This window comes from Xenopus laevis, chromosome 4S (assembly GCF_017654675.1).
Source record: "Xenopus laevis strain J_2021 chromosome 4S, Xenopus_laevis_v10.1, whole genome shotgun sequence".
Classification (NCBI taxonomy): domain Eukaryota; kingdom Metazoa; phylum Chordata; class Amphibia; order Anura; family Pipidae; genus Xenopus; species Xenopus laevis.
The window spans coordinates 51,284,677-51,311,054 of record NC_054378.1 but is presented as its reverse complement, the minus strand read 5'-3'; the positions used below and the strand labels follow the sequence as shown (position 1 = coordinate 51,311,054).

The window sequence follows — 26,378 nt, the reverse complement described above, 5'->3', positions numbered from 1 at the left end:
AATTAAAAAAATAACTGGCAAATAAAGAAGGGTAGATTTAGCAAGCACAACTGTAATCCCTATAGTTTGCTTTCATGGCAAGTAACTTCTTAAACTTTGATCTAAAGTTTATTGCTTAAAGAAACTGCTGTGAGTTTGTGGGGGCTCATAGCCCCAAACATTGAATCCAATGGGTAAAAGCCCTGAACGATTATGCGTCAGCGGAAACGTCGGCGTTTTGTGTTAAAAGTAACGTGGTCCAGTACGTACAATTTGTATCAGCTGCCTTTTTTTTTTTTTTTTAAGGATCGGTTTTCCCAGGTGCACAGCTCACTTGTAACACCTTTCTCTCAATTCACTTAAGTACCGACAGCACTTCCGCCCACAGACCCTCGTAGTGATCCACGCCTCCCACAATTCCTGCCGAGCCCCTGTGACGTAACCGAGCCGCGTCCCACCTGATCTGTCAACTTCGATCACGTGATCCACCTCCCGAAAGCCGCCATTTTGAAGCGTTGTGGCCAGAGTTGTCGGCGTGCGTGCTCTATTTTTAGGTGCAGTGGGCGCATTGCCGTGGCTGGAGATATAACCCCTCGTGGGGTTGGGTGCGAAAAAGAGATCAAACCGAGAATCCAAAGGGAGAGGTAAGTGTCTGCGGCTGGTTTGGTATTTAAATCTCTTCTATGGTCCATGTGCGAAGGAAACAGGCCGTGTATGGGCATATTCGTGTATTCTGTTCGCTCTCTGTAGCGTTCAAAATGTGGTGTTTGATGCTATATCTTTACCTGAACGACAACGTTCTGGGAGTTGTAGTTCAGTCGCATATAGGGATCTACAGGTTGGAGATCGGTCCATGCTTTGTGGAGGCGTGTGCGACCTGCCCCCCTTTGCAAAAGCAATCTGAAAACAAACACAATGTAGCGCCAGGCAGCGTCGTGACTCGTTTAGCATTGCTCTAATACAGACAGGACTAGCTGCTAGTTACACATGGTGGAGATGCCTGACTATTAAATGCACCTATTGTAGAAGAGTGATCACTAATAGTTAATACTATACTTCCCTACTGTTTGTATAGTGACAACACATTTATACAGTTCTTAGGTGCCCGTTTACTAAAGCGCGGTAAATTTGACTAAACGTTTCCGCTGCGAATATTTTTCCGCCGCAATATTCGCAGCGACTAAGGGGTCTGTTTACTAAAGGGCGGTAAAAATATGCGCACAAAATATAGACAAATTTGTCGCCGAGTACGTTTTCGCTAATTTACTAACCTGCGGTAAATATAAATTTGCGAATTTTCTTGAGCAAGAATGTTTTCGGCAGTTATCGCATTTGCTGAAAATAACGCTGCGTACACATTAATGTCTGGTTTACCATACCGCGAAATGTATGAAAGACAAAATTAACGCCAGAATATTAGCAAAATTTTACCGCTATCTATATAGTGGCGGTAATTTATTTATTCGCCATCATTCTGTTCCAGTTGACATTCCTGACATAATAAACGGCATAAAACAAGAGCTTAAATATTCGCAAACTTAATTTGTCGCCAGAAAATTCAGAACTCGCTAAAATTACCGCTAACGTAAGCTGGTTCGTTAACCTAGTTACCGCTAGTGATCGCAATGACTTCTGAGTAACTTCTGTAATGCCAACGTAGTTACCGCGAGTGATCACAATGACTTCTGAGCGCATCGCTGTTTAGTAAACGTAGTCGCTGCGAATATTGTGGCGGAAAAATATTCGCATCAATAACATGCGGAAACATTTCATCAAATTTACCGCACTTTAGTGAACGGTCCCCTAAGTTTACTAAACAGCGATGCGCTCAGAAGTCATTGCGATCACTTGTGGTAACTACGTTGACGGACCAGCTTACGTAAGCGGTAATTTTAGCCAGTTGCGGATTTTCTAGTGACCAATTAAGTTTGCGAATATTTATGCTGTAAAATAGTCTTGTTTTATGCCGTTTATTATGTCAGCAGTTTAAAAAAAAAAAAAATCACTTATTGACTATACATTAATGCAGGCTGTCCATCCTGCTATAAGCTGCATTTAACTACAGTTCCCAACATCCTCAGATGCCGATTTGACAGCCAGTGATGGGCCAATGGATGGACAATCCTGCATTAATTTGATGCCTGAATTTGGCTTGGAGTATTTTTAAGACTTAGTGACCTATGGAGTAAAAAATAACAAACAACAACCGTGAAGACCTGCAGTGGTGACACTTCAGTATTTGACACATAAAATTCCCACCGGGTTTAATATGGAGTGTAGCCCGTAGCAATCCCTTGAGTTTATTTGTCTTAGAATAGCACCAATAATATTTCTAGGTTAGGAGAGCACTGCATTCTAAATAATATACGGTTATTAAGGTTGTAATTAAGTACTAATGGTCGTAGAATGTTGATAGAATAAAAATAAAGAATACTTTACACATTTTTATGCTGACCTAGTGTTTTTATTTTTTTAAAGTCCTTGCAGCTGTGCATTGTCTGTTTCGAGCATATTTTTACTATGAAGTATTTCCAGGACAGCTATCGGACTACACACCCATTCCCCTGGAAATGTATTAGTTTACTTGTCCCTGGGAAATAATTACAGGGCTATTAATAGCTGGACAGAAACCATGGAGTGAATACAAATTTGGACAAAAATAATCTACTTAATTAATGGGAAAAAAATTTAATTTAGCAATAATTAGAATAAAAATAAAGAGTGCAGAAATTGCTAGCAATCTATTCTATTTTTAGTTTTACTCCTTAACAATGAGTAATTTGTTTATTTTATATAACAGCCAGGGGAATAGCATATATATTTATTTCTGTAAACTAACAAAGGCAGCTAAATTGTGTTATTAATAAAGCAGTATCTGTCGATAGTGGGAACTCTAGTAACAACATTACATTTGCTCTTCCTCCATATAGACCACTAAATAGCTTTTGCTACTATGATAGCAATGCTTGTGCTGGTCCATGTTTGTTAAAGGAGAACTAAACCCCCCCCCTAATCATAAGCTTCCCCCCCAAGCTTCCAGGCATTAGGGGTTTAGTTCTCCTTTAACGTTTGTATTATAGCTGTAGAAAAAGCCTAAAATAGTAACCTTGCTCCTACCCTCTTTTTTTCTGGTTCTTAATATCCCTGCCGAAACATACTTGTATATATTTTCAACAGATGCTGTAATCTCAAGATTGAGCACTTTCAGTCATGCAGGGGTTTTAAAAAAGACCTGTAATTGTATTTAAAGTGTGCATGTATTTGAGAAATTCTCTGCACCTTTCTTTTCATTGGAAGAAAAAGAAACAATGTATTTTAAAAAATAAGCTTTGCCAGAAATGAAGAAGGACACGAAGAAGAGAATCCGCAGAGAATTTTGGAACTCTATAAATGAACATGTTTAATTGTACAGTGGAGAACTGAAAAATATAGCCATCATGCATTCAGTCGTTGCCTAAAATATAAATGCAAGAAGTAAATACTGTTATAGCTAGGTAAAGTAAACCTATAATATATATATATATCTTATTCTAAACAAACTTCCATAATAGCATAAAAGTTGAGGGGGGGATTGAACAGTACTCAGATTTAAACAAAATTTAATCTGTAATAAACTGTCAGATTGTAAACTACACGTCTACAAATGTTTGTTTAAAAATACCGTACGTTACGGACAACAGTTTATTTTTTTTTTTGTATATTTGTGTGCAGTGGTTTTTTTATTTAATTATTTTTTTTAAAGATTGGCATATACGAGGATTTTTTTTTCTTCCAAGTTTGCGATTTTGTTGATCAATTAACTTTTTAGAATGTCCGTGTGTTTTAAAGCTCATCTGCAAGCTGCAGTGCAAACTTTAGGCCTTTGGGCAAAATTAATTATAATTTGTTTCTTGGAACGATTAGGCAACAATGTATGCAAAGTGTTTTAGCTTTTGCTTTTCAAGCCACTGGTGACCATGCATATCACTTTAGTGAGTAAATTCAGAAAGAAAAAAAAAAAAAAATATATATATATATATATATATATATATATATATATATATATATATATATATATATATATATATATATATATATATATATATATATATATATATATATATATATATATATATATATATATAATTTTTTTTTTTTTTTTTTTTTTTTTTTTTTTTTTTTTTTATATATATATATATATATTTATTGCAACAATTGCTTTTCTGGAGAGGACAATGAGAAATGATGGTGCTGTATTCAGTTTCTGGATGATAGACCCAATAACTGTACTAATGCATTCAGTGTACATGAATGTTTCTCAGATACTGGTTAACACTAGTAAGGACTATGTTAACTAAAAGCATTCTAACCAATTATAGAAGGGACACATTTGTCCTGGTCAGAAACCTATGGCAACGAATCACATTTTTGCATGTATTGTTTTACTTGCTGCTGGCTAAACAAACTAATGACTCACAGATTATCAGTGTAAGTAAATCAGCTCTACTGTAGCACATACCCTGCGTTATGCAGTCTTGGGCTGCTGCCTACCCTGATTTTCTTTTTCATTTAGATTGGCTACACAATGAGCTTGGGAATTGTATGTGGTTGTGTAATAAAAGGTGCTAAGTTTGGTTTCTATAGGCAACTACTTGTATCAGGTAGCATTTCCTCATAACCTTTTTAAAAGCAAATCGTATTGCTTGTTTTTAGCTCCTCCGCATGAGCATGTTTACATATGGGGATACAGTTTACTCTCTTAAATTGGCAAACTGGGAATTCTGTCACTTTATTTAGGATCTGGAGAACTCATGGGCAATTCACATGATTTATTTTCTGTTTCATTATGTTTACAGTTAAACACTAAAGTTATAATTGTGTTACACATTTTGGGACAGATTTATAAAAATGTGAGAATAGAACTCTCCACAGAAAAACTCACCCATCTTCTATTCATTCCTATAGGATTTTTAGAGTTGTATTTATCGATGGATCATATGCTTTTAAAAATCCCCTAGGAATGAACAAAAAGTTCTGTGGTGAGTTCTGATCTCACACTTTGATAAATCTGCCCCTAGGTGTTTAACTGCGAACATAATGAAAACAAAAATAATTTAAATTGCAAATGTTTTCAGAAGAGCACACAGAGCAAGTTTGCAGTATATTGGGTGGGTACATATCCCTTTAACATCTTAAGACCTACCCCAGTATTTGCTGGGTTTTGCTAAAATTATGACAGGTTTTTTTTATTTTTTTACCTGCGAAGATGTGCTCGCAGTTCATATTTCCCTTCAAGCGGATGCAAATGGAAATTCCTTACTCAGCTGCTGAAAAAAATGCACAATAACTATGGACTGATTTAATAACACTGGTACTGGGTTTTTATTTGGAGGGGTTGAACTTGATGGACTGTCTTTTTTCAACCCAATTTAACTATGTAACTATGTAACAAGTTTGGTTGCCAGTAGCAATTAATGAGCAATTCTTTCTGAGCAGTCCCAAAGTTAGAGAATTAAAACAAAAATCTAATTGGCAACTGCATTCAATGAATTTAGCATCTGTGTTAATAATTGAGCCCTGCAGTCTCACTGAACATAAAGAACTGTGAGTGCTTCTTACTTCACTGGGCTTCAATAAAATTGAAATTGCATACTTGAGTGCCAAGAATTATAACATCACCTAATAAATAGGAACCCTTTATAATGATTAATTTTCTTTACTATGCGGAATATAAATATGGGAGCCATTATCCAGAAACCCATTATACAGAAAGGATGTTTTCCATAGACTCCATTTTATCTATTATAAACGTTGGGTGACTAAACACATTGCAATGTAGAGACCCATATCCATGATGCCTAATAAGCATCGCCCTGAAATTCATTCTAGTACACCTTCAAACTGATTCTGTTGAATATTGCAACTCTTAAATGTAAACTACTGTCCTTTTTAAGAAAAACTCTGGCTTCTAAATTTTTTAAGTCTATATCCGTCACATTAGGGACAAATTTGTGCTACAGATATTAATAAGACAGAAGTTTTATGACTCACATGGTGACTGAATTAAATGGGGAAGTGTCGCCTTTTAAGGAATTAGCATTCCACAGACTGCTTGTTAAACAGTGTAAGCCTGACCTCTAATCAACCTCACATACCACAGTATTGTTTGTGGTTTCTTTATATAATATGTGTCATTTTAGGAAATAAGAGCTACTTATGAGTTTGCCCTATTAACTAAATTAGCTGCATTCCCAAGGAGCTAGCTTTGGTAGGAAAACTCATTCACTAAGTTTAGTTGCAGAAAAATGTGTGCAATATATTTTGTTCCAACCTTCTTTACATCAGGTATGTCTGTCCCATGTTTTATTTTTCACCTTCTGGTATTTTCCAGTTGCAGCTGGGTAAGACGGCTTGCTAACTGTCTAAACTTGAGCACCGTCAGAAACGAACGTATCGGGTGTAAAGCTTTAGTAAAGCTGCTGCTGTTAGATATGTATTATATTTTAACAGTTTAGAGAATCTGCAGTGCCCATGTTGAGATCAACTTGAACACAAGGGGGTAGAAAATTAAGTTTCAAATTCAAGTCTTAGAACATTGGTAAAACAATAAAAATCCATTATTTTCTATGCTTGTACCATATGCAACCTTTTGTTCATTTTGAGTGTGCATTTTCAGAAATATGTTTTTGCAAAGTTACTGTTTAAGGGGATTTACAACACATGAAATGCAATGTGTTGTGTTTCCAGGGGCCAAAGTGTCAAAACACTGGGCAAAAATCCCAAAATTCTGGCCTTTCAGGGGAAAAAGCACTAAAAATTTGTACGATCCGGGGGGGTGGGAAACCTGAAAATGATTTGGGTGTTCCCTTTATCCAATGAAATCGTGCCTTTTTTAATAATAAATAAGGTCAAATTGTGGATTCTAGTTTGGTCAGACTTTATTTAAAAAAAGATCAGAAAAATTTGGATTTTGATAACCGACTCAAAAAAAAAAAAAAAAAAAAATGCTCAAACTGGCTGGCATTTCAGGGATTATGTGATGAGGTGCATACCATTTTTTGCCATGAGAACATAATTTTAATATCTTAACTTTTGTAACTCTTCAAATATGGGGAAACACTGAAAACACTTTCTGTTTCAGACAGTTGAGAACTATGGAAATATGTAACCGTCATCAACCACTTTTTACTCTGGTGTACAATGATTTCTTCAGCAGAAAATCATGATAATTTTACTTCTAATCTTACAGTTGCTATTTCAAATTAAGGGATAATATAACGTTTTATTAAGTAATTCTTTTTTTTTTTTTTTTTTTTTTTTTTTGAACATGCCCAAGGACCTTACTAAAGCTTAAGTGTTTTTGTTAAGATTGGCTGCAAAAAAAAAAAAAAATTGTATACACTATAGAAACTTAAAATTTGAAGAGATACATTTTCTGAAATATATGGTTTTTTAAAGTTTTCAGCATTGTAAATTGTTTCATTGTATTCCCATGCAGAAAGCTGCATATCTTTATTCTGCATATATCAGGTGGTTAGAATTTACAAGATTTGCCATTACTGGACTGATAAGCTTAGATTTCCACATCAAACTCTCCAATGTACATGTAAGAAAGGTATGTGTATTTATGTTCCATTGCAGTGCCTCCTTTACCACTTATAAAATGTCATGAACTAATATATGTAATTATTATTTCTACTTTTTAGATATCATGGAAAATACAGAATGTGTAACAATGGCAATACAAAACATGGAAGAACCAGAAGCTCGTCAAACGAAACACAAACATGACCCATTAATTCATGTTATACAAAAACTGTCGGCAATGGTGGAGAGTGAGAAGTCCAGCAGGTGTTTTGAAGGAAGAAAACGTTCTTATCCAGATGAAGAAATGCAGTCAGATATTCAGGGAAGCTGTGCCTCTCCATCTAAATCAGACGATCTAGATATTCTTCCTAAAAGAATTAAAGCAGAAGCAGTTATTGACAATTCAAATGCAGACCTCCTTTTACCAAGAGAAAGAAAGGTGATGTTTTATCAGTGCAGTCTTTGTAATTTCCTATCTCACTCTTTTGAAATCCTAAAAATTCACGTTAAGAATCATGATCAACAAAATGAAATCGTTCTTATGTGCTCTGACTGCCACATGACCTTCAAGAAACATGAAGATCTTGAAGGTCACATTAAAAAACATTGTGAGACTGAGGACACGTCACATCCACAGCAGTGTAAGCAGCTGTCTGCATCTCTAAATTTCCCTGACAAAGTTAGAAAAAAATGGTATGCATATGAGGACTATGGATTGTATCGATGTCTGATTTGTAAATATACTTGTGGCCAACAACGTATGTTAAAGACTCATGCTTGGAAGCATGCAGGTGAGGTTGACTGTTCATACCCCATCTTTGAAGAGGAGAATGAGTCTGCTGGTCTGCCAGATTCCACTGTTGCGCATAGTCCACATGGGAGTGAATCCGTTTTATCTGAAGATGCTGAAAGTAGACATAACTCTCAAACACCTGCCAGTGACAAGGGTCCGGTATGCGATTCTTTGTTGCTGGAAAATACAGTGAAAAATACAGAGACTATAAATTCAGCAGCTAATCCAGAGACAATTGAAGTTCTGGTGGTAGATGATTCCTTATCAGATGCAGAACAGGATAACACGATTACCGATAGTCTGCTCTCTTCTGCACAAAAAATCATTAGCTGTACTCAGAACAAAAAAGGCCACGTAAATGTAATTGTGGAACGTCTGCCAAGTGCCGAAGAAACTGTTTCGCCAAAAGCACTCTTGATTAGCAATGATTTGGCGGTCAAAAAGAAAATTGTCCCCCGTGATTCCCAGATTGTATGTGAAGGCTCCGTTGAAGTCTACCATGCAGACAAAAATGTGGTTGAAAACGAAGAGATTATAATAGGTTGGAGTAATACCATCAAAACTGGTGATTTTCATGAAAGTAATGAAAATTTTCCTCCAATGAGAAGGAGAACAAATTCTGAATGCTTACGATTGCACTCTTTGGCTGCTGAGGCACTGGTAACCATGCCAATCAGTGTTGTTGAATGTCCCAAGTCCAGCCTCCGAATTCTTAGTAAACCAGATTCACTAGATCCAGACACTGGCCAGCAAGAAGGTGATCGAAACTATGCAACATACTCCAAACTAGTTTCATCTAAGATACCTGAAAAAGTAGATAGCTGTGGACAGAATGTTATTAACCTTAAAGAAAGTAAAGAAGGAAGTGAACTAAAAGAAGCACCTATAAGGATGGGTATTAGCATGTCTTTGCTTAAAGTCATTGAAAGACTGAGGGAACGGACAGATCAAAACGCAACAGATGATGACATTTTGAAAGAGTTAAGGGACAATGCCCAAACAGAATCTACAGTTGACTTTGCCTCGAGCAGCAATGTTGTGGAATACTTACCTCATGCTGAACGTCCATACCGATGTCGCCTGTGCCATTACTCTAGTGACAACAAAGGTTACATAAAACAACACTTGCGTGTTCATAGACAGAGGCAGCCCTATCAGTGTCCTATTTGTGAACATATAGCTGATAATAGCAGTGATTTGGAAAACCACATGATAAACCACTGCAAAACAAGGATGTATGAATGTAAACATTGTGCCGAATCCTTTTATTATAAGGTAAGTGTATAAAACTGTTCCGAACTTCATTAATCTTAAATGGTTTGTAATGTTTTTGGGATGATGCACTGCAAGTTTCTTCTTCCTCTGATACACCCCTGTGCAGGTTTTCATTTATTTTTTCTGCTGGGAATAATTGAAAATCTATTTCCCACAGGGATTTGTAATTTTCTTATTGAGACCAAGCTCAAACACCTCACTTTTTCCTCATACAGGTATGGGACATTTTATCCAGAATGCTCGGGACCTGGGGTTTTCCGGATAACGGATCTTTCTGTAATTTGTATCTCCATACCTTAAATCTACTAGAAAATCATGTAAACATTTAAATGAACCTGATAGGCTGGGTTTGCTTCCTGTAAGGATTCAATATACCTTAGTTTGGATCAAGTACAAGGTACTGTTTTATTTTTAATAAGAGAAAAAGGACATTATTTTTTAAAATTCGGATTCATTTATTGTAATGCAGTCTATGAGAGACAGCCTTTCTGTAATTCGGAACTTTCCGGATAATGGATTAAAGTTTAATTTTACTGACTGGCATTTGTCTGGCAGCTCAGTGATCCAGGCGCAGAATCTAAACCGTTACAATTTGCTACTTTAGTTGATACATATAGTTGATACATTTCTCAGCAGCATCTGTGGTATATTTGCAACTATTGTATCTACTTTAACAGCTGCTTTCAATTAAAGGGGAACGCCACAAAAAAATAACTTAAAACGATACTGACACGTTCCTATAAAAATCATAGGAACGTGTCCGTATAAAGTAAATGCTGCACACGGAATTGTTTCCCTCAATGACCCGTAAAGCCGCCCCCAGCACCTGCAAACCTGTGTTCATCAGACCCTCCATCACAGCTAAAAGTCCTTCTGAGCCAATTCAGTGACACTGGGCTGGGGGAGGCACGATCCTTCCATAGGCTGTTACGAATATAAACAAGAATTCAGCCTATGAAGGATCACTCGACCCCCAGCCCAGCATCACTAAAGCAACCCGATCAGTTAGCTGTGTGAGTGAGTCGGCAGCACACAGATTTGTGGGGGGTGGCTTTAAGCTTTTTGAAAAGTAAACATAATTTCAAGCAACTTTGCAATATACATCAATTAAAAACAATGCATACTTTTCATAAATTTTAATGGTTTTTCACAGTTCCTTAAGCCCCGGGCTCTCCTGCTGATCTTTCTGACTACCTTACTGAGCTGGCTGACTATTGTTACTTTGTATCAGCTGTCCTCAGCCTGCATCCTCCAAACCCCACAATTCCCTGAACACATGATTTCAATAATTAAAGGAACATCACAGTGCAATGCATTGTGGGTTATGTAGTTCCTGCATGCTGTCTGTAAGCTGTGGAGAAGTTCTTACAATTTGTAACATCAGTATTTAGTCCCTCCTTCCCTGCCAGGATTTCAAATGATGCAGTTCTTCTCAACTGTTTAACAGCTGGATTTCAGCATAGAAAATGCCATTTATTCATACTCTTTGAAGAAACCGGTAACTGTGATGGGTATATTAAGGGTTTCTGTGTTATGTGGGCCTCTTTATCAAATTTTAGTTTGCAAGTTGGAGTTCCCCTTTAAACAAACGTATCAACTAAATGTTTTTAGATTAGTTACAGAGTAGGCACCCCCCCCCCGAGTTGGTTTATAAGGTGAAAAATTTAAACTTTACACTTCAATATTAGAAAAAAGGTCACAAATCGAAAGTGAAATAGGAAGTCTAAAAACAACTCCTTTAATGATTTTTAGCAGACTTAAGGTATGGTGATCCAAATTACAGAAAGATCCATTATCTGTAAAGCCCTAGGTCCCGAGTATCCTGGATAACAGGTCCCATACCTGTACTTTCAAAAATACATTCAAAAACTCATCTACAGGTTTAAATATAAAGTGTCTGGAAAATAAATATACATTTAAACACCACTAGCTATGGCTGCTAAACATTAGGAAAATCCTTTGTGCTTTATCAATGCCAGAACGTACTGAACAACATGTTTCAAATCCGCAACAAGTAAACAACTTTAAACAAAGTTTTGATTTTGTAGTATTAAGTTCAACTAGGCATTTAAACCCACAAATGGCAGGTTAGCTTTATATTGTCAGTGCTGTAATGCTGGAGGCCGAAAAAGAAGTATTTGAGAACTAGCACAGAGGAGAGAAGCAAGGGAGGCAAACAGAAAGAATGAGCTTGTGCTGACAAGCAGAAATGGGAAACTCAAAGAAAATGTTGTCCTCCATAGAAATTTCAGAACTCTGACCAAGGGTATAAATTCCAGGGAGTCTGCTTGTGCACACATCTAAAGGCTGCTTTAATAACCCATTGCAGTTCTTTGCTACATACAGTATGATGTATTCTTTTAAAACACATGCTCTAGTGGTATCTCCGGAAAAGAAGCAGCAGTAAAGCTCCTAATTTAGGAAGCAGAACTATAATATTAAAAGAAATGCCTATTTTCCTAAATTATAGCAGATCTGCTGTTGTTGAGTGCTAGGGTATGGATGCTTACTTCTGGAGGAGGATGTTTATGGTCCTTAGTCTGTCCTAAGCTTTCAATATTATGGCTTGCTAAATTTTTAGGTTAAATCCACAATGAGAATTTCACTTCCCTTCATGACGTAAATTCCTTTTCTTCTAGTCCTGACATGTCACTACACACTGCAATATTGCAAGAATAAACATTAATGGAAGCAGCCCTTCTTGACTCTGCTCTGTACGACTCTTCGATTTGGCAGTAGAGATGTATAGGGATTGAATTTTTAGTGAATGCCTTAGCAGAACCAATAATATGGCAACCCACACGTATGTCCTGGACATGTGTGGGCCCCATAATAAAGACAGCTGCTGTAATAATTTCAGACTGCAATAAATATATATATTTATTGGTTGAGGGCTAGCATACAGTGCTACTCTGCCCTTTAAATGTAATATTTCTGCATAAATATGATGGGAAAAACGGATCTGTTTTTGAGCTCTAAACTAGATAATGAGAACTAAATCGATCAAATATACTTGCCATCTGAGATGACACGCATGTGGGAACACTGCATGCCACTGTCAGATTTTGTAGTTGTTGCATGTCAAGATTTTGTGGATAAAGGCTTATCCAAAAATATCTGATCAAAATCTCCAGTGTAGTTTACCTGAGCGAGCTTTTTCATATGAACTGCCCACTTCCGGTCCTTTATGAACATTTTTATATGCGTAAAGTCTGGACTTTAACTTGGCCATACCAAAATATTAACTTTTTCAGTTTTAACCATTATTTTATAACTTGTGTGTTATCTGTGATTGTCTTGCTGCATGGCTCACTTGAGCTTTAGGCTGAGGGCCCTCTAAAATGCCAAAGCGGGCATTTTTGTCCCTTGATCTAAATTCACAGATGGATAATCTGTTTATTCCTGCATAATTAGCTGGTACAATTCCTAATTCATAGTTCCGTCAATGAGGGCCAGCCTTTCAGGTCCAGAAGCTGCAAAGCAGTTCCAAACCATAATACTGTCACTACAGTATTTCACAAATGGTCAAAGGTTCTTATGCATGCAAACATGGAACTTTTGACTTTATTTTTGTCTCATCAGTCCACAGAACATTCCTCCAATAGTTTACTAGCTGTCGTGTAAATGTGGTCTTGTAGCAAACTGTAGAAAGACGGCAATATTTTTGGATAGTAGTGGCTTTCTTCTTGCAACCTTGAAATACACACCGTTTTTGTTCAGTGTTCTTGGAAATTGGATTTGTGAACAATGACAGTTGTCAAGTGCAAGAGAGGCCCTAGGATTCTTTTCACTTGGTCTGATCTTTCTCAGTAAGCTCCTTTGTTCAAAGCATGAACTCAAGCCTATGTTAAGATCATACTTGGTTACATGGAAGACCCAGATTTCTGTTCTCTTTTTTTTTTAAAGGCAGGGCCTCCCACACCTCTTAGAGGTCGTTCACCTTTAAATTAACTTTTAGTATGATGTAGAAAGTGTGAGACAATTTTCAGTTGTTTTCATTTTTTTATTATTTGTGGTTTTGGAGTTATTTAGCTTTTTATTCAGTTGCTCTCCAGATTGATTTGAATAAGAGACTGATATATGAAGTAGCAGTAACAAATTTGTAGCTGTACATAGCATTTTTTTTTAGATGGTCCGTGATCGACATTTGAAAGCTGGAAAGAATGAAGCAAATAATTCAAAAACTTAACAAAAAAAAAAACTGAAGATGAATTGAAAAGTTGCTTAGAATAAGCCATTCTGTAACATAGTAAAGGTTAACTAAAAGCTAAATCACCCCTTTAAGTTCCCATATAAGTGAACTGAGAATCCTAGAAGTTCACATACTTTTGGAACTGAAATAAGTAACTTTGGATTGTTTTTCTCAAAACTTTTTATAAAAGTTTTAATGTTGTTTACTCATTAATTCAATTGGGTTTGCATCTGAATTTAGGACTAGTAAAAACAGATTTTAGTCAGAAATATTGCTGTTTTTGAAAGGATGAACTTTTTTTTGTATGTCAGAGGTTTTTGTAAGTGCAGAACAGTAATATTGTTAATATTGCTGACTTGTATAGCTGGGGTTGTATGTTTGATTTCAGCCAGGGCACTGTTTGCATTCAGTTAAATGCTTGCATGAGATTTCTGTGGCTGTTCTGGTTTCCACCAACATTCCAAATAGCATACGGGATGTTAACTGGATTCTCAAACAATTAACAATGGTGTGTGTGAATGTGATAGGGACCATTGCAAGATCCATTGGTTGTAAGCGTGATTTTTTTTTTTCTTACTCCTACAGTCTCAACTGAGGAATCACGAGAGAGAACACCGTAATAGTCCAGATAACCGTACGCTGTCTACATCAAGTGATGAACAGCAAGGTTCTAGCGGGGATAATGAAGATAAGCAGCCATCAGAAGGTACTTACATTTGCAGGTTGTCTTATTAAATAGTTTGCCTTAAAGAAATTGTTCAGTACAACAATAAAAACTGGTTAAATAGGCTGTGCAAAATAAAAAATGTTTCTGATATAGTCAGTCAAAAATGTAATGTATAGAGGCTGGAGTGACTGGATGTGTAACATAACAGAACACTACTTCCTGCTTTACATCTCTCTTGGTTTCCACTGATTGCTTACCAGGCAGTAACTAATTAGTGGCTTGAGGGGGGGGCACATGGATCATAACTGTTGCTCACTCAACAGTTATGTCCCATGTGCCCCCCCCTCAAGTCACTGATTTATGACAGCCTGGTAACCAATCAGTGGAAACCAGTAGTGTTCTGTTATGTTAGACATCCAGTCACTCCAGCCTCTATACATTACATTTAAATCAATTGTAACCTTACTGAACAGTTATGTCCCATGTGGTCCCCCTTAAAGTCACTGACTGACTCAGAGTTAGAGAGCTGAAAAGCAGGAAGTAGTGTTCTATTCTGTTAGACATCCACTCACTCCAGCCTTTATACATTACATGTTTGGCTAACTAACTATATTGATTTTTATTTTATTTTGCACAGCCTATCTAAAAAAAAGGACATTTTTATATTATCATATGTTTATCATACCTCCTCAATGACCATGATGCTCTGTTATCCAGTTCTTGGGTATACATTAGTTTGTTAAAATGATAGAGTATCTCCTGCACAGTTCCATTGTAAGCAATGGCACAAGTCTCACCTGGGTCTCCACGAAAAAAAATATAGGGGTGCCAGATGGTGATGCCCTGCACCCTCAGTCACCCCCACACCACACTGGAAGTTTTAATAGTACAGGTACTACAGAAGGTTGTAGTGGACACTTTATTTGGTCTTGGCTTCCCACAGGGTATACCAGTTTTATACCAGAATTAATTTGTTTTAAATATGTGGTAGTATAAGAAGCCCTGGTCTAATATAGCCTTCAAAACAGTCTCCAGCCCGACACTACCTGCTGCTTCTTGCATATTAATTATGAAATCAGATATTTATTCTAAAGCTTCATGTCTTTACTGAACTATCTGTATTGCACTCATGTTTCAATAGTGTATTGTTACAACTTATTTGATATTTATTTTTTTCTGTATTACTCAATGCTTCAATATATTTGTTAAAGGCAGCAAATCGTGTAACCAAAAATTGTACCGATGTGATGTATGCAGTTATACAAGCTCTACATATGTTGGTGTTCGAAACCATAGAAGAATTCATACATGCGATAAACCGTACAGGTAAGAAATAATGTATTAAGCTGCAATAACTATTGAAATACCAATGCTTTTTTACTTAAAAGGGCAGATTTTTTTTTTCTGTTCATTAAAGGAACAGTGGGTATTGCTTCCCAAAGTATGCAACTGCATGTTCTGAGAAAAAACAACTCAAACTGTAATTTTGTTTAAAAAGAAAATGTCACTGATAATACAGGACTGCCTGAAAATGTCTTGCCAGGCTCCCAAAAAAGCAGATTACATTGGTGGGATAACTGGCTCATCCAAACTTTTGGCCTCCAATCCAATGATCAGTCTACACAGAGCGCCCAGTATCCATAGTCCTCTTGGGTCATGGGCCATACCATTTGAACTGGTATCTGAACTAATTGTAAACGTTTCTCTCAGCTCAAATCCCCCGATTTATGTTAGTATAGGTGCACGTACCATCTGTGATCCATCCTCCACCAGTACTTGATTCAGAAAAATTCCTTGTACAGCACCAAATATAGGTTAAAAATGCCTTTATTAAGAACTAAATGGCAAAACAACCTGGTCCGCAACGTTTCAGGCCCCTTATGGCCTTTTATCAAGCTTTGAACTATCTGAACTAAGTCCCTGTCTGTGTTAATTAGAAAGAGAATGATTTGTCCCCCAGACTGGAATATTAGGAACCAGGTTAATCAGGAGAGGAGAATTTGGCAGTTGTTGTCTACCAATGCAAAACACGCCACTAGGTGTTAAAAAAAAAAAAAAAAAAAAAGTTTGTGTTGTCAAATTGACGAAACATTCCATATATAGTTATCCAGAAACCCGACATCCAGAAAACTCCAAATTACGGAATGGCTGTCTCCCATAGACTTCATTTTATCCAAATAATCCAAATTTTTAAAAATGATTTCCTTTTTCTCTGTAATAATAAAACAGTAGCTTGTACTTGATCCCAACTAAGATATAATTAATCTATATTGGAAGCAAAACCAGCCTATTAGGTTTATTTAATGTTTAAATGAATTTCTAGTAGACTTAAGGCATGAATACCCAAATTACAGAAAGATCTGTTATCCGGAAAACCGCAGGTCCCGAGCATTCTGGATAACAGGTCCCATACCTGTATATAGTTTATACTGTAGGTATATATAGTTTATGTGAGGGTAAGGAGGGGTCAGTGTGTGTATGTATGGACGCTGGGCTTCATTTGGATGGGTTCAACTTGATGGACTTGGGTATTTTTTCAACCCGATCTAACTATGTAACTACAGGTATATTTTGGTTTTCTTTATATGGCCATTGCCAGGTTTCATTGGGAGCTGAGTAATCGTTAACTTAGAATTATGAGCCTGAACTGCAATGATTCTGACTCTAGAGACATTTGTATAAAAGCCTTAACATGACTCTTGCAGGTGTTCTTAAAGGTAAAGTACATGCATAAAATAAAGGCTAAAGAAACTTGGTCATATTTTTGTTTCTATTTTTAACTTATAATTGAGTTCCAGAAGCTTCTATTGTTTGCTAATAGTGTCATGATGCTACTGCTAGGAATCTTTCTTCCTTGCTTCAGGCACCGCACATGATTGCTCTTATGTTGTCTATGACTGTCCCTGCTGACACCTCCAATATCCGTTACAGCATACCTGGATTGTGCTGGTGGGGCTTCTGCCAACTTGAAAAATGTTATTTGAAAATATGAAGAAAAATATCAGTAGTATGTTTAAGGTTCCTTAGCCCTCTTTTATATTAATATTAATCCCTTACCTATAACCCTTTGGAGCTATGACTTTTTTTAGTTTTTTTTACATGCAGCATGTTGCCAGTATGCATACATTTTGATATAACAGGTTCTGAAATGACTAAATCTACAGAATAGTAAATTTTTGCTTTAGATTCTATGGCAGGTGGCATTAAAGGTTTAAAGCTTATGTCAGAGTTCCTTTTATTATTTCACTAGTTAGTTGGTTAGATCAAATTGCGGGGAACAATTATTTGGGTTATATTTGGAATTTTTGTTACCCAAAGTTCTTGTTTCTTAATTACTTGAGCTAGATTTCTTTGTTTTTATATTAAAGGGATCCTGTCATCGGAAAACATGTCAAAACGCATCAGTTAATAGTGCTACTCCAGGAGAATTCTGCACTGAAATCCATTTCTCAAAAGAGCAGACAGATTGTTTTATATTCAATTTTGAAATCTGACATGGGGCTAGACATTGTCAATTTCCCAGCTGCCCCAGGTCATGTGACTTATGCCTGCACTTTAGAAGAGAAATGCTTTCTGGCAGGCTGCTGTTTTTCCTTCTCAATGTAACTGGATGTGTCTCAGTGGGACATGGGTTTTTACTATTGAGTGTTGTTCTTAGATCTACCAGGCAGCTGTTATCTTGTGTTAGGGAGCTGTTATCTGGTTACCTTCCCATTGTTTTTTTGTTTGGCTGCTGGGGGGGGGGGGAAGGGAGGGGGTGATATCACTCCAACTTGCAGTAAAGAGTGATTGCAGTTTATCAGAGCACAAGTCACATGACCAGGGGCAGCTGGGAAATTGACAATATGTCTAACCCCATGTCAGATTTCAAAATTGAATATAAAAAAATCTGTTTGCTCTTTTGAGAAATGGATTTCAGTGCAGAATTATACTGGAGCAGCACTATTAACTGATTCATTTTGAAAAAACATTTTTTTCCCATGACAGTATCCCTTTAAGTTCTTGAGAATAAAGCTTTCTTGTTCTGTCAGGATTTGTCAACGGTGATGTTCTCACTTTACTATATGTATTTGTGGCCTGAACGTAAATTAAAATCTGAGCTTTGTTACCATGTGTCTTTACGTTCTACTATAAATACTTTGTATGTACTACCCTGCTGACTAAAAAAAATACATATAGGTATAATTGATGCACCAAATCCATGTTTCAGTTGAGTATTCACCCCAAATCCTAGAATTTGTTTTACATGAGTTGGATGTGGCCTAATATTTATCAGTTGAACTAAATCCTCACCCTTATAGTCGCTTGACGTTAAGGGGGTTATTTACTAAAATCCAAAAACTTCTCATTATTTTCTTAAATCCACTTCAACCAAACTACAGTGCACATTTTTATTGTATTTATCAATACAGTTACTCCAAAAAAATCTGGTGTGGAAAAAGACTCGATAAAAATCTAAGTAAAAATCTGAAGTCTGAAGCAGAAGGCAAATAATTAAAAAAAAAACTATTAAAAAAAAAAAAAATGAAGGCCAACTGAAAAGTTGCTTAGAATTAGCCATTCTATAACCTACTAAAAGTTTTAGGATGAACCACCCCATTTAGAATTGATGCTTCTTTAAATTTGAGTTAGGAAAACATTTCTTCTTTGGATTAGTATTGGGATGAATATTTTTTTTTTAAGGAATCAATATGTCACTGAACCAAGAAACTACAGAAACTACTACAAATAGAAATGTTTTTATAAAAGAAAATATTGAAAATGGAGAAATGCTATTGATATATCTACATCCGAACTCCCATTTTACATTTTTCAGGGGACCAGAAAAAATGGTGTAAAATCAGGGAAATGTATTATGCAAAATATATAGGTAGGACCTCAAAACAACAATGTAAAATAAGGGAAGACTTAAAATCAGGGGATGTAAAATGGGGGTTCTACTATATGTATATTTCTGATCATGAGATTCTCAATGAATCCACTTAGAAAGTCTTTATTTTTGGTTTTCTTGGAGCGACTTCAGCTGGTGCCTTATTTTTGTTTCCTAAGATGTCAAGTGTGCAATTTTGCCACTACAAATATGAGCAGTTTCAAGTGCCACATGAGATGCCATCCTGAGGAACATCAAGCAGTACAGCTGGTAGAGCAGTACAAGTACGTGTAAAATAAATCCAAAGTATATCTGATGTCCATGATAATTCTTTTCTCTTTCCATGTGTGTACATGCTCATGGCTGAACATCAGGAGACCGATTCATTTAATTTATAATATGCCCATCTGCTATATTTGAAATTAAATTCTTTATCTGCAAAACAGATTCTGAAAATTCATCAGAAAAAAATCAAACTTCTCTCTTCCCTACCAATTTTTATGATGAAACCTTACTTAAATAATTTCTAAGTACATATGAACAGATTTCAGAGTCGCAAGATGATCATTCCTGAATCATTCCTCAGCCATTCCTGTTTCTACATCATTATTTAGCTTTTTTTTTTTGTTTGTTTTTTTTTGTGGCAAGTTTAGGTGGAAAATCAATTTAATAAAAATAAAAGGTCTGCTTAGATTAAGTAGCAGTGTTGGACTGGCCCACCAGGATACCAGGAAAACTCCCGGTGGGCCCAGGTTTCAGTGGGCCCTCATACTGCTAAACATTTGGCATTTGCATGGCAATTCCTTATTTCCTTAATAAAGAGCCTAAATAGATGGAATAATAGAAAAGAGACTAGGAGAATAGAAGTTGAGCGAGGAGAGGAAGAAAATAGTACTGAGTGAGCCCCTGGTCTAAGGTTTTTTTGGTGGGCCCCTGGTGTTGCAGTCTGACTGTTCAGCAGCATCCACCCTGTTTCATTAGTAAGAGAACCAGAAGTTCCCAGCATATTGTATTAACCCTTTGTGTTTTTGGCTTCTTTGCTCTTTCTACACTTTGGGGCACATTTACTAAGGGTCGAAGTGAATTTTCAAATTCAAAAACTTCGAATTGAGAAGTAATTTTTTTGGTCCTTCGATCATCGAATAGGCCAAATTCGACTTTGATTCGAATTGTAAAAGCTTTGAATATTGGACCATTCGAAAATCGAAGTACTGTCTCTTTAAAGAACTTCGACACTTCGCCACCTTAAACCTACCAAATTGCTATGTTAGCCTATGGGGACCTTCTAGAACCTATAGCCAACATTTGGCTAAGTTTTTAGAAGTCTGTTTGTTTTTTTAAAAACGTTCGATCGCTTAAATCGTTCGAATTGAAGGATTTGATCGAACGATTTTACTTCGATCGAATATAGCCATATTCGATCAAAAAAAACTTTGACTTCGACTTTGAATGTCGAACTATTGCAATTCGATGGTAGAATTTCAAAGTTTTTTTCACTTCGAAATTCGACCCTTAGTAAATGTGCCCCTTTGTGTTTCCAGACTATACTTGGTGCATTTTAGATCAAAGTGAAGCACAGATCTATGGCACTGTCCTGGCGACCTGAAGATTCTGCTTCCTGTTGCATGAAAGGGAATGATCACCTTAGAACTGATTTTTACATATTAAAAAAAAATATTAGCTTTTTCAAAGTGAAAGCAGTATTTTTATCCCTTTCTCTCTACCAGTTCTTACTACTAAAACAATGTTGCATATCTGTTCTTTTCCAAATTCTTCCATATTGTTTCAGCAGAGTTAAAAGCTTTGCACAGGGAGTGTTTTATTTGTTTTAGTGTCATTACTGCCACTTTGAATTTTACATAAAAACTTTCTTCTATATGAGACATCTCTCTTAAAGCAGAAGGAAAGCTACCGAAACAGTTTATTGCCAATGGATTAGCCACAATAGTGCAAGCTATAACACTATAATTTATTCTGCAGAATGCTTTACCATACTGGAGTAAACCGCTCTAGAAGCTCTCTCTCTGTTTCTTTAGGATAGCAGCTGCCATATTAGCCTGGTGTGACATGACTCCCTGCCTGATTCTCTCCCTGCTCACTCATAGCTCTGGGCTCAGATCACAGCAGGGAGGAGGAGGAGGGAAAAGGGAGGGTTAGCGAGGAGCAATCTGAGCATGCTCAAGCCCTAGCCCTGGAGGTTTAAGTTAAAAGAAGGAAGTCTGATACAGAAGCCCATGTGTACATAATAGAAGGAAAGAAATGCAGTTTTTCTTTTGACAGAGGACATTACTTTGAGGGTTTACTGGTGTTTTTTATACATACCTTTCTGATAAAGCTAACTTAATTTTAGCCTTTCCTTCTCCTTTAATTCATCCTGCCAACTGCACTACATGCACAGTTCTTGTGTACTAGCAGAAGTTTCTACAGTACTTAGAGGTGGTTTAAGTACTATTTTTTTTGTTCCTTAAGGTAGTTTTAGAGCAATATTGTGGCTTGAGCCCCCGATTTTTGGGTGCTGAAGCACCAGAAACCACCATCCATTGTCTTGCGTGTAAATTACTTCAAAGAGTGTGCACTTGTGAAGCAATAGTTGCTTCTAAAAACTATTGTTCTGTCAATCGCTACTTTAATTTTTATAAGAAACAACGTTAACACTTATTCCATATTACATATTTTGTTTAAAGAAAAAAAAAGAAAAAGTACGCCTTTTCTCTTTGTACTTTAATTATAGATGTGATTATAGACTAATACCTATTGATTTCTTTTACCTGGCTAGCTACTTCACCACCTTGACAACCTATTAGGGTATCTGCATTAATGAATGTTCCTACTCTGCTAATTGAAAACTTTGTATTGATTTTAAAGCCCCCCCAAGACTGGGATCTGCATATTCGAGTTGCTGTTTGTGGGCTTGGCATGAGGGATGGCCATACATTCCCATAGCTAGTTATTAACTCACTGACAGAAAAAAAACTATTGTGTCTATGATGTAGATCCAGTTTTTTTTGGTGGTGCAGTGTATAAAGGCCATGCCGTTTGTTTACTGTATTTCATTACAACCTTTCAGTACCAATATTTTGCTATTCTGGTTATGTAAATGATCTTTGCTGCTCAGTCTTTTTACCAAATCTTATGTAAACAGCTGTGTAATTACAGATGGTTCTTTGACAGTTTACTATGCTGTTTTGTGCATTGGCAGGTGCTCACTTTGTGGATATGTATGCAGCCACCCACCATCTTTAAAGTCTCACATGTGGAAGCATGCAAGCGATCAAAATTATAATTATGAACAAGTGAACAAAGCAATTAATGAAGCGATGTCTCAAAGCAGTCGGTAAGTTCAACAACATTTAACTTTCTTCTGTGATAAATATAGGATTTACATTAAAACTGTTTCAATAAACTAGCGAATGATGTACAATCATAGGGGTTTGATACAAACGGTAAACATTTTTGGAAGGTGTAAAATCAGGGCGTTGGTTAAATTGATGCTCTAATTTGAAAATGGAAAAAAAAAAGTACATTGCCAACCGTTGCTTATAAACCTTTTTAAATTGGCACAGAAGGATGCACTAAATTGGACATTGTGGGGCAGATTTATTAACTGCTTTTTTATTTTATTTTTTACAATTCAAACTTTAGTGCTAAAAATCATGCTGGTCTTGCTAGTTATTGAGAATAAAAACCATGAATCTATTCCAAAATCTATTATACTAGTATGTCATCTAAAAACTGCAGAGGTCATGTAAAAGTCAATGGAAAATTTGTTTAGCAAATTTTAAAATATTTGGTTAATTATAGGGTTTCGAATTAAAAAAAAATAAAATAAAAATTTTTGCTTGTAAATGATTGAAAAATGTGGATTGTGAGTTATTCTTGAGATTTGTTCTGCGGTATTAACTTTTTCTATTTGGATCTTTTAATATATAACTAGATATTCATGTTTTTTGAAAATGTGCGTTTAGTTGTGGTTGAAAAAAATCTCGAACTTCACAAATTTTGATAAATAGGCCTCTGTGAAAGCAATATTGGCTACTCTGAGTTTCCCATTGCCATCAGTGGGAAATCGATGCATAGACAATGCAATATTCTGCCTCCTATTGTATCACATTGTGTAGGTATGACTAATATATTTGAGTGGAGGGAGAATATTTTCTTTATATTTCACAACTAATTTGCCTCTAATATTCTATTTTTCAGGATTCAAGTGGAAACAATAAAGAAGAGTTCAGAAGATTCTGATAAAGTACATGTTAATAGTGAGAGTTCTACTCGGCAATCCGCATATGAAATAAAAAATGACATAGAAAGTCCAAAGGTCAATCACACTCAAATTACCTTGTGCAATACAGAAAAATTACAAAGCCAGATGCGGCCTGAGGCAGAACTGTGTATACTACTTTTCTGCTGTTGTATTTGTGGCTTTGAGTCTAGTAGCAAAGAACTTCTAATGGAACACATGAAAGCACATGAGGGAGAAATCATAAATATCATTCTAAATAAATCAGAATCAACTTCTTGAAAGTAGCATTCAGTAATCTGTACCTATAAGCTGCAGTTGCTTAGCCCTTTACAAATAAAATGCTGGAGTCAACAGGTATATATACTTAGCAGGAATAAGCAATAAATATAATTGCTTATTCCTGCCAAGTCTACTAAACAAAAAAACACAAACATGCCCCATTCTGATTGGCTGATTCTTATCTGTACTTACAAACCCTATACTTAAATGCTGTCTATTAAAAATAAACCAATACATAATATTAGAAGCTGCAAAACAGAGCTTTCCCATTGTGTATTTTAAGAAATAATGTTCCTACAATGAAATAGGATAGCAGAAGCCACTTCAGAGTAGTGCAAAATATTTGTGGAATAATGTACACCCTATTATACAGTCCAAGGCAATTAAAGGTCTCGGCATTCCAGGACTACACTAAGGCAAATTGGCACAGGTGACTTTAATATTCTATTTTATAAAAGGAAGGGTTTTGGTTTTTTTTAAAAAAAAAATACATATTTCAGTGTGGGTTTTTTGACACCCCTAAGCACAGATAACTGCTAATATCACAATGCACCATACTATACTTTACAGGTTATTCATGGTTCTTTTCTGTTGTATAATTTCTAATTGCATGCACATGCAATGCATATAAAAAATCTGTAGAATTTGCATGCTGCTTTTAAGCACCTGTTTGTCTCTGTAACCACAAAATGAAAATATATAATTTTAAGGTTTATTTACCCTTTAAAAGATAGAAGTTTTCTGAATACATACATTTCAGACCAGCAAATATAAATAAATATATATATATATATATATATATATATATATATATATATATATATATATATATATATATATATATATATATATATATATATATATATTATAGCACAAAGCCTGAGCCCCTGATGTCCATAGCACTAATCTTGCATGTTAATTTCCATTCCTCCCCCTTCTAATATCTTTCTAGCCTTTATCCCTTCACTAATGTTATGGGGCAAGAATAGCACTTACACATGCTTTCCTAGCAATGTGGAGGTTAACGGACAAGGAAAGTTAAACTAAAGAAGTAGCTAGAAATGTTGTACATTATGTTTTGGGCTTCTTTACCAGCCCGGGCAACCAAAGCCCTTTAGCAGGGAAGAGTCTCCAAAGATGCCCCAGTAGCTCCCCATCTTCTTTCTGCTGATTCACTGCACATGCTCTGTGCTGCTGTCACTTACTGAGCTTAAGGACCGACTCAAAATATACAGTACACATAGAATCTAAATGTTTTGTGTAACGGCTGTCCCCGTGGCAAACACAGCAACTTATTATTATGGTAGTCTTTCTAACAGCTTTAACCATGGAAGATTAACAGTGAATTTTACATAAATGCATTTTTGTTTTGAGGGTCCTGGTCCTTTAATTCATGGTTAAGAACCAAATTTATAGGGTTTGTTAAGTTAGCTTTTAGTATGTTATAGAATGTTCTATTTGCAACTTTTAAAGTGGTCTTTGTTTTTATAGTTAAAACTATTAAATGGTTTTGGGGATCACTGACCCCAGCAACCAAAAAATAAATATGGCTCCTTCAATTCTGGTATTCAAACCACTGTCTGGGTGCTAGGGATAATTGAACCTTGGCAGTCAGATTACTGAAATTATAAAAATGGAAGACCATTTAAAAATTGCCTTGGAACATATCTACGTTACTAAATTTTTCTATCATTTGTAAAGGTGCATTTTTGTATATGGTGCAGTATGGATATTTGGCTGTTTATCCACTTACCTCTTAAAACTATAGCATAGTTTTAGCCTCTTATTGTTCTAAAAAAAAAAATATTCAACTCTAGCCTGATCTCAGCTACATTTCCAGCATTTTCTTCTTAAATAAAAGCTTATTAAAGTGAATGCTACAATAATGTTTCTGTAGTTATAGTAAGATGAAGCTGTGAAAAGAGAGAGAAAATTATCAGTAAATGTTGCAAAATAAATTTGCAAAAACCTGATCGAATGCCCTACTTACAATTATAGTCTTTACAAGCATGTATGTTTTATATATTGCTTTAATTAATTAATATATATATATATGTGTGTGTGTGTGTGTATTTTTTTTTGTGTGTTGCAGTAGTATGTAGGTTGCTTTCTATATATATATATATATATATATAAGATATAGTTAAGAGCACTCACGGGTATTGTGAAAAAGGCTTTTATTGGAGTATTACAATCTACCCCACATCAACGCGTTTCGACGGTTCAGAGAGAACCGAAATGCATTGATGTGGGGTAGATTGTAATACTCCAATAAAAGCCTTTTTCACAATACCCGTGAGTGCTCTTAACTATATCTTTTTGCTATTTCTTGAAGCAGCACCAGGGACTTGATTGATCGTTGGTGAGTGCCGGTTCAACAAACTGACTATATATATATATATATATATATATATATATATATATATATATATATATATATATATATATATATATATATATATATATATATATATATATATATATATATATATGGTATTTGTCATTTCATAATAT

General features: G+C 35.8%; 1 protein-coding gene across 2 annotated transcripts; it reads left to right on the top strand.

The window, feature by feature from the left end:
* Positions 1 to 301: 301 nt before the first annotated feature.
* On the top strand, positions 302 to 25,837 carry znf507.S (zinc finger protein 507 S homeolog). 2 transcript variants are annotated; one of them, XM_018260597.2, is made up of 7 exons: positions 302 to 623; positions 7,665 to 9,613; positions 14,391 to 14,511; positions 15,684 to 15,798; positions 19,522 to 19,626; positions 22,542 to 22,676; positions 23,543 to 25,837. In XM_018260597.2, the coding sequence occupies exons 2-7, from the start codon at positions 7,670 to 7,672 to the stop codon at positions 23,862 to 23,864; spliced, it is 2,742 nt and encodes a 913-aa protein (XP_018116086.1). In that variant the 5' UTR covers positions 302 to 623; positions 7,665 to 7,669; the 3' UTR covers positions 23,865 to 25,837. The 2 variants fall into 2 exon arrangements, with proteins under 2 accessions (XP_018116086.1, XP_018116087.1); XM_018260598.2 differs by lacking the exon at positions 19,522 to 19,626 and having other exon boundaries at positions 304 to 623.
* Positions 25,838 to 26,378: the final 541 nt, after the last annotated feature.

What these genes read in the sequence shown, in the direction of transcription:
- znf507.S (XM_018260597.2), top strand. Translation starts at nt 7,670, where the DNA reads ATGGAAAATACAGAATGTGTAACAATGGCAATACAAAACATGGAAGAA. An exon ending in CCGAATCCTTTTATTATAAG is followed by an intron (nt 9,614 to 14,390) that starts GTAAGTGTATAA and finishes TTACTCCTACAG; the next exon opens with TCTCAACTGAGGAATCACGA. An exon ending in GCGATGTCTCAAAGCAGTCG is followed by an intron (nt 22,677 to 23,542) that starts GTAAGTTCAACA and finishes TCTATTTTTCAG; the next exon opens with GATTCAAGTGGAAACAATAA.